The sequence below is a fragment of the Equus przewalskii genome, chromosome 14 (genome assembly GCF_037783145.1).
Source record: "Equus przewalskii isolate Varuska chromosome 14, EquPr2, whole genome shotgun sequence".
Lineage (NCBI taxonomy): Eukaryota > Metazoa > Chordata > Mammalia > Perissodactyla > Equidae > Equus > Equus przewalskii.
The window spans coordinates 83,144,162-83,161,859 of NC_091844.1; the positions used below are offsets into that span (position 1 = coordinate 83,144,162).

The 17,698-nt window shown below is 40.6% G+C and overlaps 1 protein-coding gene across 6 annotated transcripts in view; it reads right to left on the reverse strand.

Annotated features, from left to right (window-relative positions):
* TAF1B (TATA-box binding protein associated factor, RNA polymerase I subunit B) overlaps window positions 1–17,182 on the reverse strand; it is a 73,148-nt gene extending 55,966 nt beyond the window's left edge. The window contains exons 1-7 of one of the 6 annotated variants that reach the window (XM_070573259.1): window positions 16,976–17,120; window positions 15,428–15,526; window positions 13,798–13,901; window positions 11,597–11,684; window positions 9,313–9,410; window positions 7,232–7,327; window positions 814–967 (exon numbers count right to left, since the gene is read on the reverse strand). Coding sequence is in view for 2 of the 6 variants with exons in the window: in XM_008517570.2 (XP_008515792.1) it covers window positions 814–967; window positions 7,232–7,327; window positions 9,313–9,410; window positions 11,597–11,684; window positions 15,428–15,526; window positions 16,976–16,993 (553 nt within the window). In the remaining 4 variants the exon portion in view is untranslated. Of the gene's footprint in view, window positions 1–813; window positions 968–7,231; window positions 7,328–9,312; window positions 9,411–11,596; window positions 11,685–13,797; window positions 13,902–15,427; window positions 15,527–16,975 lie in introns of those variants that run through there. The other 5 variants (XM_008517570.2, XM_070573260.1, XM_070573262.1 and 2 more) reach the window with 5 other exon arrangements.
* Window positions 17,183–17,698: the final 516 nt, after the last annotated feature.

Genomic DNA, 17,698 nt, shown 5'->3' on the forward strand with positions numbered 1-17,698 from the left:
AAAATAATTTTTAATCTTTGGAGGGCAAGGGGCTTGCAAAGAAGCAGCCCATACAGGAAACGTTTTGTTGAAAGTTTTACATAACCACACTTAACCCAGATTTCAACAATCCCTAACACCAGAGGGGTTGGAAGCTCTCTCTCAAAAAACTCTATCAGCACACATTAAGAGTCTAGTAATCTATAACAAAACCCTGGTCTGTTCTTTCAGGTCTGTTTTCCACTGTTTTTTTTTTTTAAAAAAAAAAATGTAGTGTGGAAACAACTAAAATCATGAATAAGTGCTTTGAGGAGAGGGTCTATAACTTTAACCTTAGAGACACTCCGTATTTATTTTAAACTACGGGATTAAATCAGCAAATAAGATGCAGACACACACACACACACAATATGGTAAGTTTCATGCAGCCTGCTTTAGTCTGTGCTTAGAAATTCGGTATATCTTTGACTCTCGTCTGCCTTACCATACGGCTTAGTTCTATCATTTCTCTGCTGCAACTTTTCTTTGAAAATCCTGGGCCCACACATACATAAGATCTTTATTGAACCAGCCTCCGTTTCTTTCCGGATGCACTTACCATTTAGCTTCCTTTAAAAAAATCACACAAAAATACTCGTGTGGAGACAAGGCACCTTTTCAGAAATTACACTAAGATTTCATTTGATTTGCCTTTCTCCCAGCCATATGATTCAGCAAGTCATTCTTCTTGCTAGGCCAAGTTCCTTTCCTTGGAATATGAAGAGACTGGACCAAATTATTTTTAAGATGTATTACCAGCTTTAAAATTCTAGGTAGTTTGAGTCTCATTTTTACCTGATTGTGATGCTTTGATGATGGGGAAAGGTTTTTGAGTGTGGACATCAGGCTGAGACTCTGCTCCACTTTCAACAAAAGAAGGACAGCTAAAGTCACTTAGCAGCTCAGGTTCACTATCCCAGTCTGAATGACTTGGATTATCTTCTAATACCTATTTGCAAAATAACAAATAAAATTATTGCATAGGAATTTAAAATGCAATAAAGTTTCAATCAACTTTTTAGTCTCCATTCTTAAACAGGACTAGCCATCTTAGGCTCATTAAACATTTGAAGAAAGCATCTAATATAAAAAACAGAGGCCAAAGCAATCAAATCAGAGGGGAAATAACATTAATATCCTAAGCAATGTAAGAAAAGATGCTCCACAAAAATGAGGGAGTAAACTAGGAAAGATGAAAGGGGATCAGGGAAATAAAGAATTTAACAAAAAAGAAGTGAAAGAAGTGCAATTAATGTCCATGAACTTAAAACATTCCTGACCACTGCAAACACCACAAAGGAACCACTCTAGAGAACCACGACCGTCTGCCACGTCCCTAAGACTGAAAGACCCCGACTTCCGCAAGGTGCCCCGCCGCTCCTGGCAATGCTTCTCGGAGAAGGGCCACAGACAAGGGTGAGTGAGGAACCCAGCTACCACGTCCCTAAGACTGAAAGACCCCGACTTCCGCAAGGTGCCCCGCCGCTCCTGGCAATGCTTCTCGGAGAAGGGCCACAGACAAGGGTGAGTGAGGAAACCAGCTACCAGCAGGGGCCTCAGGCCTCCTCCCTGTAGCTCTAGTATCTACACCTATAAAAGCATCAAGTGTCGATAATGACTCCACGCACGCTGCTGTCTTCTCCTTACCAAGCCTACCTGGGGAATTTTTGCTTTGTATCTTCGCTAATTCCATCTCTCCTGCCTGAACTGTCCTTTTTCCTCCTTCTCTCCAACTCATTACTTACTCTATCATGCCACCTTTCCAATCGACTCTTCTTCAGTGATTTCTCATTTCCTTGAACTCCTGTGGCATTTACTGCGTATAACAAGTAATTGACAAGGATATACTATCTCATATATCATTGTTTAATTTTTCGCACATGTACTGTTGAAATGGTAGAGTGTCCCCAAGAAAGGTCAGCTGGCTGGCTACCATAAAGCCTCATTAGCTGACATTACCTTGGGGGAACTGATCACAGTCAAAAAGCTATGCTCTCAGCCATGCACGCCAAGCAACTTGATCTTATTACGAGGAGCTAAGACTCATATTAAGGACACTCACACGAGAATGAAACAAAAAAATCAGGGAATGGAATAAGATGTGTGTGTCCTCTGTTAAGCACATCCCCTGCCTATAGGTAAGCATGTGAGAGGCAAGACAGACCATCAAGCTGCCTGATAAGCATGGACTCATTGAGAAAATTGAAGCAATCAGGAGCAAACTTCCACAGGTTCTCACAGGCAATCATCTGCCAGCAAGTCTACCACATCCCCTGGCCTCTGCTGGTTCTTCTGGTGGCCTATGCTAGCTCCCAGCTAAAGCCAGTTTCTCCCTTGTGCACTTGATCCTACTCCTCTCTCTACTCAGACTGTCATTCACTTCTACTGCCTCTCTCCTGTGAGAATTTCTTCTCTATCCTGGATCATTCCTAGCACTACACAAATATGCTATCATTTATCCCACTTAAAAAAAACTGCCCTTGACAACAGCTACAACGCAATTTCTTTGTACTTCTTTGCAGCAAAATGCCTTGAAAGATTTGTCCAGACTTACTGTCTCGGATTCTCTCCTCTCTATCTTATATCCCACTCCAATCAAACATTTTTTTTTTAAAGATTTTATTTTTCCTCTTTCTCCCCAAAACCCCTCAGTACATAGTTGCGTATTTTTTTTTTAGTTGTGGGTCCTTCTAGCTGTGGCATGTGGCATGCCGCCTCACCATGGCCTGAGGAGCGGTGCCATGTCCGCACCCAGAATCTGAACAGGCGACCCTGGGCTGCCGCAGCAGAGTGCTCGAACTTAACCACTGTGCCACGGGGCCAGCCCCTCCAATCAAATTTTTTTTTTTGGAAGAAGACTAGCCCTGAGCTAACATCTGCCAAGCCTCCTCTTTTTGCTGAGGAAGACTGGCCCTGAGCTAACATCACACCCATCTTCCTCTACTTTGTACGTGGGACGCCTACCACAGCATGGATTGCCAAGTGGTGCCATGTCCGCACCCGGGATCCAAACTGGCGAACCCCGGGCCGCCGAGAAGCGGACGGTGCACACTTAACCGCTGCGCCACCGGGCTGGCCCCAAACTTTTGATCCCACTGCTGCCCTCAATTTTTAGCCCTCTTCCTTCCTGGCTAGGCAGCAGAATTTCTCACAGTTGATCATTTCCCTCTTCTTAAAACTTTCTGTTCCCTCATTTCCAGAATGACCCCCTCACTTTCTTGGCTTTCTCCTACTTCACGAGTTGCTCCTCATACTTCTTGGCTGGTTCCTCTTTTATCCCAGACATCTTAACTCTAGAGTGACTCACAGCTCAGTTCTTGGTCCTTCTCTCTCTTCACTCCTGGGTGATGTCATCTGGTTTTGTGGTTTTAAATACTATCTACCAGTATTCAATTCTGAAATGCACTCCCCCCTCCCTCAATTTTTTTTTGGTAAGGAAGATTTGCCCTGAGCTAAAATCCACTGCCAATCCTTCTCTGTTCTTTTTTTCTTTTTTGCTTGAGGAAGATTAGCCCTGAGCTAACATCTGTGCCAATCTTCCTTTATTTTGTATGTGGGATGCCACCAAGGCATGGCTGATGAGTGGAGTAGGTCCACGCCCAGGATCCAAACTCGTGAACCCAGGTCACTGAGTGGAGCACATGGAACTTTAACCACTCGGCCACAGGGCCGGCACCCCGCTCCTCAAATTTTAACATCCCTGAAATCAGGATATATCTTACAAATAGTGGCATGTCATAATTTAATTTGCAGCATTATTTTCTTTCTTGGGAGTATTTAAAATAACAGTGCATCTTACAGATAATGCCATTTTAGATTTCACGATTATAGTGTAAGCTGACAGCTTCCAAATTTATATCTCTAGGCTGGACCTCACTCCTGAACTGAAGACTTGTATATCTGAGTATCTGAGATTTCCTCTTGGATATCTAACAGTCGTCTCAAACTTAACATGTCCAAAACTGACCTATCGATCTTCCTGCCCCACCTGTTATTTCAGCCAATGGCAACTCCTTTCTTCTAGCTGCTCAGGGCAAAAACCTTAAGAGCCATCCTTGGTTCCGCTCTTTCTCTCACACCCCATGGCCAACCCATCAGGAAATTCTGCAGGCTCTCTCTAAAGTTTATCTAGAATCCTACCACGTATTTCCATTCCTACCACCTGGTCCCAGCCATTTCTCCTCTAGAGGTGTGCTTCTCCAACTTCAGTGTGCACAGGAAGCACCTAGGAGCTCTGTCAAAATGTGTAATCTGTTTCAGTAGGTCTGGGTGAGGCCTGACAGTCTGCATGTCTTCCCCCAGATATCCTCATGGCTTACTTTCTCTCTTCCTTAAGGCTGCTCCTCAGAGGTCTTCCCTGGCCACTCCATATCAAACAGCACCCTTCCCTGCCTTCTCGTTTTCTATCCTTCTTACCCAGATCTACATACTTGCTTGTCTGCTTGCTTCTCCTGGAAGTTTTAAGTAATTTATTTCACCCAAGATTACACAAGTCAAAAGCAGTGGAGCCAGGATTCAGATGCAGGCCTCTTACTATTCCTGGAACAGTTCTACCCAAAGCACACAAAAAATTTACTGAATATGTGAGAAGACTAAGCTTCCAATTTAAAATAATTGTTTGTTTTACCTTTCAAAAGAGTTCAGCTGTACTCTTTTGATAGAAATTATATTACCAATTTATATACCAGCTTAAAATTTTGCTTATTGTTTATTTATTCACCAAGAAGATTTTAGTGTAATGCCTACCTTACTTTAAACAGGTGTTTACTCAAGTCAACAAAGCCTCTTTTATTATATGAAGTTAACCTAAAAATATTAAAATTCAGAGAGAATCCCAGGTTCCGATTTTAAATTTCTGTTAGGCAAAGCCCCAGTGCATAAACATAACCAACAAATACCTTAGCTATGTAATTTTAAACATTAAGCTCTTAACATTTTGGATAATTCTTTCTCTTCTTTTTCAAAGTGTCACCTTAGAACTATACAGCATCTTTTGCTTTTCTTGAGAAGTACCTGCCCCCTGAATCAAAATAGGATAATGTTTCATAATTCTAAGGTTATAAAATGTTGTCTGCATTATCTTACACCATACACAAAAATTAACTCAAAAGTGATTAAATACTTGAACGTAAGACCTGAAACCATAAAACTCCTAGAAGAAAATATAGGCAGCACACACTTCAATATCAGTCTTAGCAGCATCTTTTCGAATACCATGTCTACTGGCAAGAGAAACAAAAGAAAAAATAAACAAATGGGACTACATCGGACTAAAAAGCTTCTGCAAGGCAAAGGAAACCATCAAAGCAAAAAGACAACCCACCAACTGGGAGAAAATATTTGCAAATCATATGGCCAACAAGGAGTTAATTTCCAAAATATATAAAGAACTCATAAAACTCAACAACAAAAAAACAAATAACCTGATCAAAAACTGGACAGAGGATATGAACAGACATTTTTCCAAAGATATACAGATGGCCAACAGACACATGAAAAAATGTTCAACATCACTAATTATTAGGGAAATAGAAATCAAAACTACAACGAGCTATCACCTTACACCTGTGAGAACGGCTATAACTACCAAGACAAAAAACAACAAATGTTGGACAGGATATGGAGAAAAGGGAACCCTCATACACTGCTGGTGGGAATGCAAACTGGTGCAACCACTATGGAAAACAGTATGGAGATTTCTCAAAAACTTAAAAATAGAACTACCATATGATCCAGCCATCCCACTACTGGGTATTTATCCAAAGAACATGAAATCACCAATACAAAGAGATTTATGCACCCCTATGTTCACTGCAGCATTATTCACAATAGCCAAGATGTGGAAGCAACCAAGTGCCCATCAACTGATGAATGGATAAAGATGTGGTATACATACACACACACGCATATATACACATACACACACACACACACACACACACACACACACACAATGGAATACTACTCAGCCATAAAAAAGACAAAATCATCCCATATGCAACAACGTGGATGGACCTTGAGGGTATTATGTTAAGCCATATAAGCCAGATAGAGAAAGACAAACACCCTATGATTTCACTCATATGTGGAAGATAATAAACACATGCATAAAAAGAACAGATTAGTGGTTACCAGAAGGGAAGGGAGTAGGGAGGTAGGTGAAAGGATAAAGAGCCACATATGTATGGTGATGGACAAAAACTAGATTATTGGCGGTGAGCATGATGCAGTCTATACAGAAACTGATATATAATAATGCACACCTGAAATTACACAATGTTATAAACTAATATGACCTCAATAATAAAAAAAAAGAGTTGTATTTTCCACTAAATTCAAGTTATTTCTCGAGTTTATTTAAATTCATGTTATTTCTCAAGTTTACTTAAATTCATTATCTCATATTTAAAAAGGACATTTTCCAAACTAATTCCTTAGGTTATTCCCCCTTTTATCATTGTATCTTGCACAACTTGACTAGTCTAAACTTCTCATTCTTAGACCTATTCCTTTCACTCAGAGCTGGGTTTCTCAGTCCTGGGTCACTAAACTCTGCATGTGGAACCTATGAGACCCCAACCAAACAGTGAAACACTGGGCCAAGTTTCTAAGCTCTTAACAAATGTGTGTCAAATAGATTCAGAATCTCTTCTCAGGCCTGGAAAATAAATACCACACATCAAAGTTTATCAAATTTGCCTTTCTTAGCAGTGGAATCCTCTGCTACCCCAAATAAACTGTTCCACGGCATATTTACAAAGCAGTTAAAAGCAAACTGCTAAAAATACAGCTGCTCTGGTGGATGTTGGGGGAGGGTGGTAAGGCACCCAGACTTATTTTTCTTTACATAAAGGCTTCTGAAAAGAGATGATAACTGAGATGAATCTGAGATGCCAGGTAAAGTAAGTAGGTATTACAAACTAAAGGAGTAACATATGCAAAAAAAATTTTTAATAGTACAATGACAGAAATTACTTAAGCTTCCATTTAGAAACTTAACCACAAATTTCTTTACATTTCAACTAGTCAAATAAGAAGTCAAAATTAATTCCAATGTCAGGATCAGTGACCCTGTCTTCCTGGACTATAATAGAAATCTCTTCACTGAAGGTCCTCTGACAAGCATCATAAACCCAGGTGAGGCTGAATCTCATCTTCACCTCTGCTCTCAATAGAAATGTCTTTTAGTCTCACTTTTCAGACTGTGCCTTACCGGAGCTTTCCTTTTACTGGTATAAACTGGATTTTTACAATAAGCCTGCTTGCTCTTCTGAAGGTAGCGCTTCCAAAAATTATGTAAAACTTCATTCTAAGGTGAAAGGGAAATGAGTGGCAATTCAGGTTACGATGGCAAATATACAGGCACATTTATACCACAGAATCTCTTGTACTTTACACATTGTCTTCTACTAAATGTTTTCTTACTTACTTTTCCATAAAAAGAATTACATCACAATATCAGGTATATGGGAAAAACTAAATAAATTCTTCTTAATCTTAGATTTTAGAAAAGGAAGGGACTAGTTCCTTAAAGATCACCTAGGTGAATCCCTACCTTTTGCAAGTGAATTAAGTATCAGAGAAAGAAAGGAATTTACACATGACTACACTTCCAGTTAGGGGAAAAGCTGCTATCGAGTCTAGCAATCTACTGGCCCCTGGGGTCCAAGTGAAAGTAAAACAAAACGAACAAAACAAGACAGAACTACTTTTCCATTTATTCATCACCTTCTAGGTACAAGGCATCCGTTAGCTCTAACACAATACTGCAAGATAGCTTTCATCTCTATTTTATCACTGAAGAAACTGAGTAACCTGGCCAAAATGACCTAGCCAGTAAGCAGAAAAGGTATGAATAGGACTTGGAGTCAGTTCTGGTTCTGGAGCCTGTGTTCTTAGCATAATGCCGCTCTAGCACCATGACCTGGGGAGGTCTAAGTGGTTAGGCTCATTGGCTAATTTCAGAGAAACTCTTTTCAGGATTAACCCCAATGAAGGGGGTAGAAGGCTATATAGGAGTAAACCCTACTGAAGCTATTCAGTGTAACTATATCAAACTATTTATTTAAAAACTCTTATACCTAGGATGACTATGCAGGGAGAAACCAGATTCACAAAGCCCTAGACTACCAGCAATCATACCTAATGCAAGAATTGCCATGGGTAAGCCTCTCTTGTCTCATGTTTTTGGATTTTTAATTCCTATAATACTTTCAGGGTAGCCTCAGAGTCCATTTAGGCCATGGGTTGGTCCAGAGGGCATTGTGTTTTGGTTTGCCCTAGATTCTGGTGTGAATAGCAAAGACTCCTCTACAAATCTCCCGTTCTTGGTGACTTCAGTAAACACTGATCTTTCTCTCTTCTCTTTGCCCTTACTGTTATCTATGAGCATATCATTACATAATTTTGTGTTTACTCATTCCACAGATGCACAAAACCCTCTCTCCAGCTAGGCTAGATCTCTGAGCACTTTGTTTCCAATGATGGGCATGAAGCAAGTGTACAGTAACCACTTGTTGCTAAATAACTGGCTTTTAAAAAAATTCCTGAAATGGCTTCAACCAGATGAGGGAATATGAAACTCAAATAATAGCAGGGATACCATGGGTACTCCTGAGAGGCAGCAAAGTCAAAGTGTGATTCCTGGACCAGCAGCATCAGTGTCACCTGGGAACTTGTTAGAAAGGCAAATTCTTGGGCCCTACTCCAGATCTACTTAGTCAGAACCCTGGAGTGCGGTCCAGCAATCTGTGCTTGAGCAGTCCTCCACGTGATTCTGATGCACAATCAAGCCTGAGCACCTCCGATTTAACGTAGCACTCCCCAAAGTGCGTTCTGTGGAAACCAAGTCCTGATGGATGATCCACAAACATACACACATCAAAGGATTGTGTTCTCAAATTGTGAATACTACATACTACATTCCCTTGGAAATTAAACAAGCACATTAACACATAAAAGGCACCAATTTAAGTCTGCAAAGTTGCTTGTTCTACTTTGTTTAACCCAATGTTTCCTAAATATCTGAAGACTAAAACTTTTACTATTTTCTTTTGGATGCACTGCTTATCTACATTCAGTAGAACACACTTCGGGAATTTCTGGTCTTACTAGACCAGAGGATTAAAGGATTAAAGAGGCAAAGGATTAAAGCAAAAACATCAGAAAAATGATTCTTCTAGTATCCCTAACGTTATTACTGATAACCCTACTATTCTCCTTAGTTTCACTTTAAATCTATTGTTCTTCAAACAACAAAATGTAAAGCTAACATCTAGCCACAAATGGACTTACCTTTAACTCTGGGCCTACTCCGAGGGTCTTTAAGGCTTCTGCTTGTTGATAGAGTATGTGCTGAAAACCTTCGCACACATACCAATCCCAACCTTTCTCTAAATGACATACAACATGTTTCAGACATTTGTATTCCTAATTTACTAACAGTAATGCTACTAAATAGTGACAATTGTGTTTTACACATTGCAACTGCAATTTTTTTGTATACCCCTGAATAGGGTTTCCATTCAAACATACAAATCTGGCAAATTTACACACAAATGCTAAAGCTAAACATAATTTTTATAATTTATCAGAATTTAAATATTTAAAACTATCTACAGTTTTTCTGAAATATTAATGTAAAAGGCAGGAAAATTAATAGCCACCATGTTAAAAAAAAAAAGTAAGTTTTAAAAATGTATACCGTAGTGGACAATGCGCAGCAGAATCCTAAATGAAAGGATGCTCAGTACTCAACCACTGCTTCTACCACCCCTTTGTGAGTTCCAACTCACAAAGAAAGGGAACAAGGAGTATTTGGAGAACGAATGAACAAAAGCCAAGATGTGATGGTCCAGGAGTGCAGGAAAGCCCAATAAGAACAAAGTGAATAAACTGTTCAAGGGCATTCTGCTTTTCTGGAAACGGTTCTAGGCTACAGGGAGAAACTGAAAGCAAGGAAACTAAGACTTATTGAGCTCTGCCTAGGTACCAGGTGTGTGCAAGCTATCTTAAGTAGGTTATTATCTTCAATCCTCAAAACAATCCTAAGAGATTGTGAAGAAATCTACCACTCCAGTTGACAGAGCTGCATGTTTAAATACTATTACCAGTTAAAAAAAAAGTTAAAATCTGTTAAGACCTTTGTTTCACCCCTCCCTGCTGGACAAATACTGTAACTCTGAAAAGTATGCTGTCAGCGCTTTCTACACACAGCTTCTGAAGTCTGTTACTATGACTCCAAGATCCCCTTTCCCCTGCATACGTCACAGGACTCCTACTCCCCTCCTTCACCTCAGTGTCACAGGTCTCTCCACACCCGCTGACTAACTCAATTTCTGGAAAGGGTCTCCAGGTTGTACAGGGTAAAACAGACAGCCTGTAATTTTGATGCATTCCCAAGTTAAGGGAGTTGAAGCTCTGCAAGCTACATAGACATGCTGTCTCTTCTTGCACATTCTTCTTACAAACTGATAGCCACATTTTAAATTCTGAGTCTAGGTTCCTATTTTATATGACAAATGCTATTAACATGCTCATTTTACAGATGTAGAAACTAAGGATAAAGAGGTTGAATATAAGACACTTGACATCTAATTTGAAGCATCTGAAGTTCCCTCAGCAATTTAAGTTTAAACTATACATTTTAATTATTTAGATAGGTAAAGTCCAAATTAATCAGGTTTTACTCTGATAAAATCTAATTGAAATTAATGAAGTTTTAGCCTAATAAAAATAGTCATTGTAAAGGTTAAACAGGAACACAGCTTAGCATTTAGGCATTCTCTCTCTTATTCATCTAGGATCGTCAATGTATTTCACACAGATATCTCATTAACATTTATACAAACATAATATATTTCATGTGTGTGTATCCTTAAAGCTACCTCAGGTAGAAGATTACACTACTATCATTAGCCTGGTTTCAAACCTGAGAATCTGGCCCTAGGTAATTAGACACAGAAATAAAAAGCATCAGTTAGACTTTACCTCAGACTCTTCTCTACAATGGCTAACTACATGTACTCACTGCATTATGAAATAGATTCCATTTCAAAGCACACCCATGCTGAGATTATTTTAAGGGAAAATAATCTTCCATAGTTTAAAAGGGTGTGTTCAAAATCAAATGTGAAAAATGGATTTCTGAAAGTTGAATATCATGCTTAACCTGCTTAACCTGACAATTTCATAGTTGAATCATTTCAGAAAATGAACATTTTTCTTTAAAAGCACAGAAACTCACACTCATAATAGACAATAGATAAAGAACAGAAAAACATACGCCAAGAGATAAAAAGAAATATGCTCCCTTTGCTATTATTATTTTTTGTATAACAGTTGCTCCCCTGGAAAAGCAACTCATTGTTGACAAGCAGGATAAAAAAAGGCCCTGCTTTAAGACATCTGCTTCCAATCTTACCATCAATAATTACCCACCTTAATTCCATTTTGGATTATCTAGTTAAATTTTGGCAGCTTCTCTAGAATCTATTTAAAATTCCATTCCACATCCCCAAATCATGAAGGTGAAAAACATGACCGAAGAATGCTAAGCGCATATGAAGAAAGAGCTTACCAAGTTTTCTTTTTCTTTTAAGTCCCCGGTTGATGGCTTGTATTTTAGTATTAGGAATAGCCCCAGTGTTTACAACTTCCTTAGATCTCTGCAGGAAACAGAAACAGACCACTAAGGAGAGAGTTTCACATCTCTCTAAATATATTTCCGAGCACGCTCTGGGGAAGTGTTATGAACCAAATTGTTAGTGTCAGGACCAATGATGGTAACATTTTGGGAAAATTACATAAACAGTAACATTCTGGTTAACCTTTATATTGCTTTCTCATTCAAAAGTTCTCAGTACTTAAAACTGCCTGGAACACAGTAAACACTAAATAAATGTCTGTCAAATGAATAAACTTTTACTTTAAATCTCTTTTTAACTGTTTCACACCAAACCTAAAGTCAAATTTATTTACTTTTTTCTACATCCAAAACACACTTTGGAATTAAAATGGTTTCCATATTTATTATAATCGGCAATGCCTGAACTACTTACAGATTAGTTTCATCCTACTTCTCTGTGTTTGAATACTGCAGCAAAACAGATTTATTTATGAAATTATAAAAGTACTACTTTTCATTTTTAATCAAACCTATAGGATTTTAGAATGACTAAATGCTGAGTACAATTCACCCCAAAGTTTTCAATTCCAAGTGCTCTCAACAATTGGTACCTAAGATTCTGCCTCTCTCACAACCAATAAATAAAAGTATTAAGTCTTAATGATGGAAGTAAGGTGAAGATTTTCAATCAACAGGGAACATTTATATATTTCTCTAAATTTAGAGATTTGGAATGAAATTTATTTTCAACTTTGATTAAGAATAAAAGAGGGGCCGGCCCCGTGGCTAAGTGGTTAAGTTCGTGCACTCCGCGTTGGCGGCCCAGGGTTTCACAGGTTCAGATCCTGGTCGCAGACGTAGCACCGCTTGTCAGGCCATGCTGAGGCAGCGGCCCATGTAGCACAACCAGAGGCACTCACAGCCGGAATATATAACTCTATACTGGGGGGACTTTGGGGAGAAGAGAAGAAACAAAAAAAGATTGGCAACAGATGTTAGCTCAGGTGCCAATCTTTAAAAAAAAAAAAAGAATAAAAGAAACATCTCCAACAATAGGATTTTGGGACTGCATTCTCTCTAGTCACAGAAACCATATTCGCAGCAGTTCTGGTGGACTGGGTTGGCCACACTGAGAACATAAGACACATCAGAATACATACCAAAGCAGTTACCCAGCAAAGACACACAAAAGCTATAAAGAGTAGGCCTCTACCAATTCAGAAGACCTTTTTCCAGACTGTAGAGAGTATGTGCAGCTTGAGAATTATATACACAGTAAGCTGGAGGGCAGGAAAAAAATGGCTTAACATCTGGACTAGACAAAACGTGAAATAACTAAAAGCTAGAAAAAGCTAAATAACCAAACTGGAGCTATAATTAATTAAATTAGTGAGTGGTTATATTGTAGGATAGTTATACATTCAATTAGAATGTCCACTAATGTTCAGAATAACAGGAAAATATTTAATTTATTAAGACAGAAGATTCAATAGTACTCACCCACATCCCTTTTCTCTTCCCATACACAGAAAAAAAAAAAAGACTAAATAAAAGTTTTTGAAATGCTGTGTGTTGAGATTATTGATTTTAACTTTCATCTTCATAATTTCTAAATTTTCTATAATGAATCTGCCCTTATAATCATAAAAATCTATTAAAATCACACAATTCTAGCCTAGACCTTTATTAAATATCCATGAAATAGTTGCAAGAACATCTATTATATAAATTGGCCACGCTTAAGACCCCCAAAATTTTTTCCTGTAAAAAATATAGCAAGGTAACATTCTAATTCCTCTACCAATTCAGAAGGCCTTTTCCCAGATTGTAGAGAGTATCTGCAGCTTGAGAATTATATACAGAGCAAACTGGAAGGTACTGAAAGGGGCAGCAAAATAGAGCAAGTTGTACCACGACTTCCACTCTTCGTAGGTGTAACTACTGTCTCATTGGTCATTCCCTGCCCACTGATTTCTACACCGCCCACTACACCACAACACTCCACGCAGCACTGATCACATTTAGTCTACAGGAGGAAGACACCCGGACGGCCATAAAGCCAAGAGTAACTACTGAAGTTGTGCAACACACAGCTTTGCTTATCATATGGAAGGCACTGAGTTAGGTTTTGGCCTATATAAGATGTTGCCCACCTGCTAGAATGCTGTATTCTTGACAAGTTACTCCACACAAGTTGACCAGTCTTTCAAATGTGGAACAAGGTAATGGTATGTGGATCTTTCAAGTTAAAAAATGACTGCAGCAGATTTTATCAGACAGAAATGAACAGAAACATTATCAAAGACATAAATGAAGGTAGCAGTTAGTTAATGTAGTTTAATTTAAACAAAAACAGTACGCTAACTTCACCTGCTAATGCCAAATAGTCCAACTGGATGCAATCTTCCCTCACTGTGTTCACATTTACACCGCTGGTGCAAAGTAAATGGTGAGTAAAACTGCTAGTGCCTTAACATGCATCAAAGCAAAGGATCAAACTGCACATATTTAAAGTGTACAATGTGATGTGTGTGTGTATCCATGAAACCATCACCACAATCAAGGTAATGAACATATCCATCACTCCAACGATTCCATTGCAGGAGTACTTATCTTTTTAATATTCTGTGAGACTAAATGAGAGGTAGACATAAAAACTTACGCTGCAGACTGAAGAACAATGATTATCTCAAAGAAGAGTTCTTGTGTGATTGAATCACAAGCTAAATTAACCACTTTTCTTGAGAAAAAAAATTGTTTTACTTGTTTCATATATTCTATCCAGGCTTTTAGTTGTTTAAGGTGGGAAGGTAAACCTGGTTCCTATTACTCCATCTTGGCCAGAAGCAGAAGTCTACACAATTACTTTTATCTGTCCCAAATTTGCCTTCCTTAAGCCTATATGGTGAAGGCAATATTTGTTCCCTCTTGGATCTGTAGATTTTGAGCAAATCCTTTTCCAGAGAGAAGAGTCTTGGCCTGTTTAGCCTGTCCAATAGCAGACTGTCCACATCCTTGATTATTTTGCTTATACTGCCCTGAAGGTGTGGTAAGCAGAACACGACCCAGCACTCTCAGTGTAAGGTAGCCTCATTTACCAAGGTTCTACAGGACAGTATGACAATCTCCGTTTTAGGAGGCAGTGTGATGGGGTAAAATGAACACTGGAGTCAGAAGACCCAGGTTCAAGCCCTGGCTGAACACTTCGCACTTATGTGACTTTGGCAAACGCACTGAACTCATGAGCCCTACTCGCCCTATCTATAGATAGGCATAAGAGTATATCCCACAGGTCATCCCAAGAAGGAAACGAAGTAATGGATAAGAAAACACTTTGTAACGCTATGAGGTGCTGTACAAAGATAAAATGATAATGAAGCATATTTCCAATACTCCCAACAATCCTCAGTCTTGCTAACTCTCCATCTTCCAAACCTTTAAGCTACCCCAACACATTAAAAACTCTTAATAAGTATTAACTAATAAAAAGAAATAAATAATCTTCTAAGTATAATTTTAATCATTTCCCCTTAGACTATACAGTCTGAATCAGGAAATCATGTACATATGTGGCCCAACATCATTTTAAAAACTCATCCTAAATCTGATCTACAAATTCTTTAACACGTGTGTAAGCCTTTGGAAGACGACTTACGATCTTGGAAGTCGGGCATTGCATGAGTGATAAAAATAGATCGATTCTTCGGGAACTATGCCACATATCAGGCTGAAACAGCAATTTTTAAAACATAAGCAGATTCATAAATGAGATCGATTACTTACTTCTGTAACGTTGTGGCAAGAAGTACAATAATATTTGCCTTCATCTGTAAGACCCCAAGAGACAGCGGCACACTGAGTACAGCGTTCCTTGAACTCTTTCTGTAGAAGAGGGAAACCACACTCAATACACTGTACCCAAACCCAGCAATTCTACTTATAGGGTTCCCTGCAATTTTACTCTATAAATAAAAAATAATCAAAAACAGAAAATAGATCAGGGACATTATCTACAAACAAGGAAAATAGCAGTTCAGTCTTTGAGCAGTTTGAGACCAAATTAAACTATTAAAGAAATGTTTCTAAAATACGCAGTGTGTAAGGGAAAAAAAGAAGAAAAGGTGGTAGGGGTAAAATGGAAAAAAAAGATGAGTAAATAATACTCCTTGAGAATGCTGTGACAAAAAGAGATGACAAGACTTAAGTATAGAGAAGATTAAAAAACTAGAAATAGGGGGCTGGCCCCGTGGCCGAGTGGTTGGGTTCGCGCGCTCCGCTGCAGGCGGCCCAGTGTTTCGTCGGTTCGAATCCTGGGCGCGGACATGGCACTGCTCGTCAGACCACGCTGAGGCAGCGTCCCACATGCCACAACTAGAGGAACCCACAACGAAGAATACACAACTATGTACCGGGGGGCTTTGGGGAGAAAAAGGAAAAAATAAAATCTTTAAAAAAAATAAAAAAAAATAAAAAAAATAAAAAACTAGAAATAGCATACCATTTGGAACTTCCTCCAGGACACTAAAAACACATACTCACCGCAAAACAACCAGATTTTTATTAGGGTTGTTTCGAGCTTCCATTTACTCACTCAGCAATATAAGGAGGATCAACTTTGTATGTAACAGGCATTGAGCTAGGTGCTGGAGGACTGAAGTCCTTCTATCACCATAAGCTTCCGCACACGCACAGACTCGCACTAAAGTACTGCTTCCCACCTCTTTGGTGTTTGACGTTATCATTGATCTAATTACCGAATACTCCTTTAACACCATCAGAGGGAGGTGTTTTAAGTAGTATGTAAAAAATGAATGCCAAGTTTATTTCGACGAGCTGGTGCAGTTTTCATTAACCTGTCCTGATACCTACCGTTACTTTGGAGCGTCCCCAAACCCCAGCCTGGAATCCCTGCACCGGCCCGTGGCGAGGATTCCCAGAGACGGGCAGGGGCGACTTGGGGATACTCTGGTTCCAACCCCGGCGCCCCCTCGCCCACCCCAGCATCCCTGGGAACCCGTGAGTGTCCGGGCGAGAGAGGATGAGCCATGTGGGGCCACCCACAGAACCCTCCTCCTCCAGCCAACAACTTCATCCCGCTCCTGAAACACACCCACTTCGACTAACGCTTCCACCCACAGCCTCCAGCTCTTTCCGAAAACCCCGCGCACACGCGGCCGCCAGCCCCATCCCTCCCGCCGCCTGCAGCCTTCCGCCCCGCCCTCCTTCGGCCGGGGGACGCCCCCACAGCCAGCCTCCGGCCACCAGCCCCTTCTCCCCAGCGTCCTTGCCCCGGCCCCGCCGTCGGGCCCGCCCGGCGCGCTGCCCCCTCACCGCCTCGTCCAGGTCCATAACGACGCCGCCGCCGCCGCCCGGGCCCGTTACCCGGCACCGGCGCCGCTTCCGGCAGCGCCGGGAAGAGCCCTCCGGGCGGAAACCGAGCCCCTGAGTTTGGATTCCGGGCGGCGCCTGCGGCCGCGGGGAAACCTCTGCTCGCGCGAGAGGCAAAGCTCCGCGAATCCTGCATCCCCCTCCCAGACTGCATCCCTTTCTAGTAGTCGAGGTAACAGAAACCAACCAGTAAGAAACTGGGCGGTGCCGAACGCTGGGCTGATTCAATCACGCTCTTCTGACAGCGTTCGTTCCAAGACCCTCTTAGTCTTTTAAGGGGCAAGGGAGGCGGCGTGCAGGGCCAGTCCCGGGGCGAGGACCGGGCTCGGGGCCAGGACCCGGCTCGGGGCCCTCCCCGTCCTGCTGGCGTCGAACAGCACCGAGAGGCGTGCGCTTCTGGACAAAGAACATACGTGGTTGAGTTAGACCTGGGTTTCTCATCACGGCTCTTCTGTTTCCCTGTGCCTCGGTTTCCTCCTCTATACCAATTAGATGTTACCTGTGAGTCCCTTATCACTGAGCCTCGCATAGTAGGGCCTCATTAATGTTAACTTTTATTGTTGTTCCTTCACTGGACACTTTTATTCCTTGATTTATTCATTAAACAGGCGATATTTTAGGTCCTGGGGATTCAGCAGGGAACAGAGTAAACCAAAGTCCCAGCCT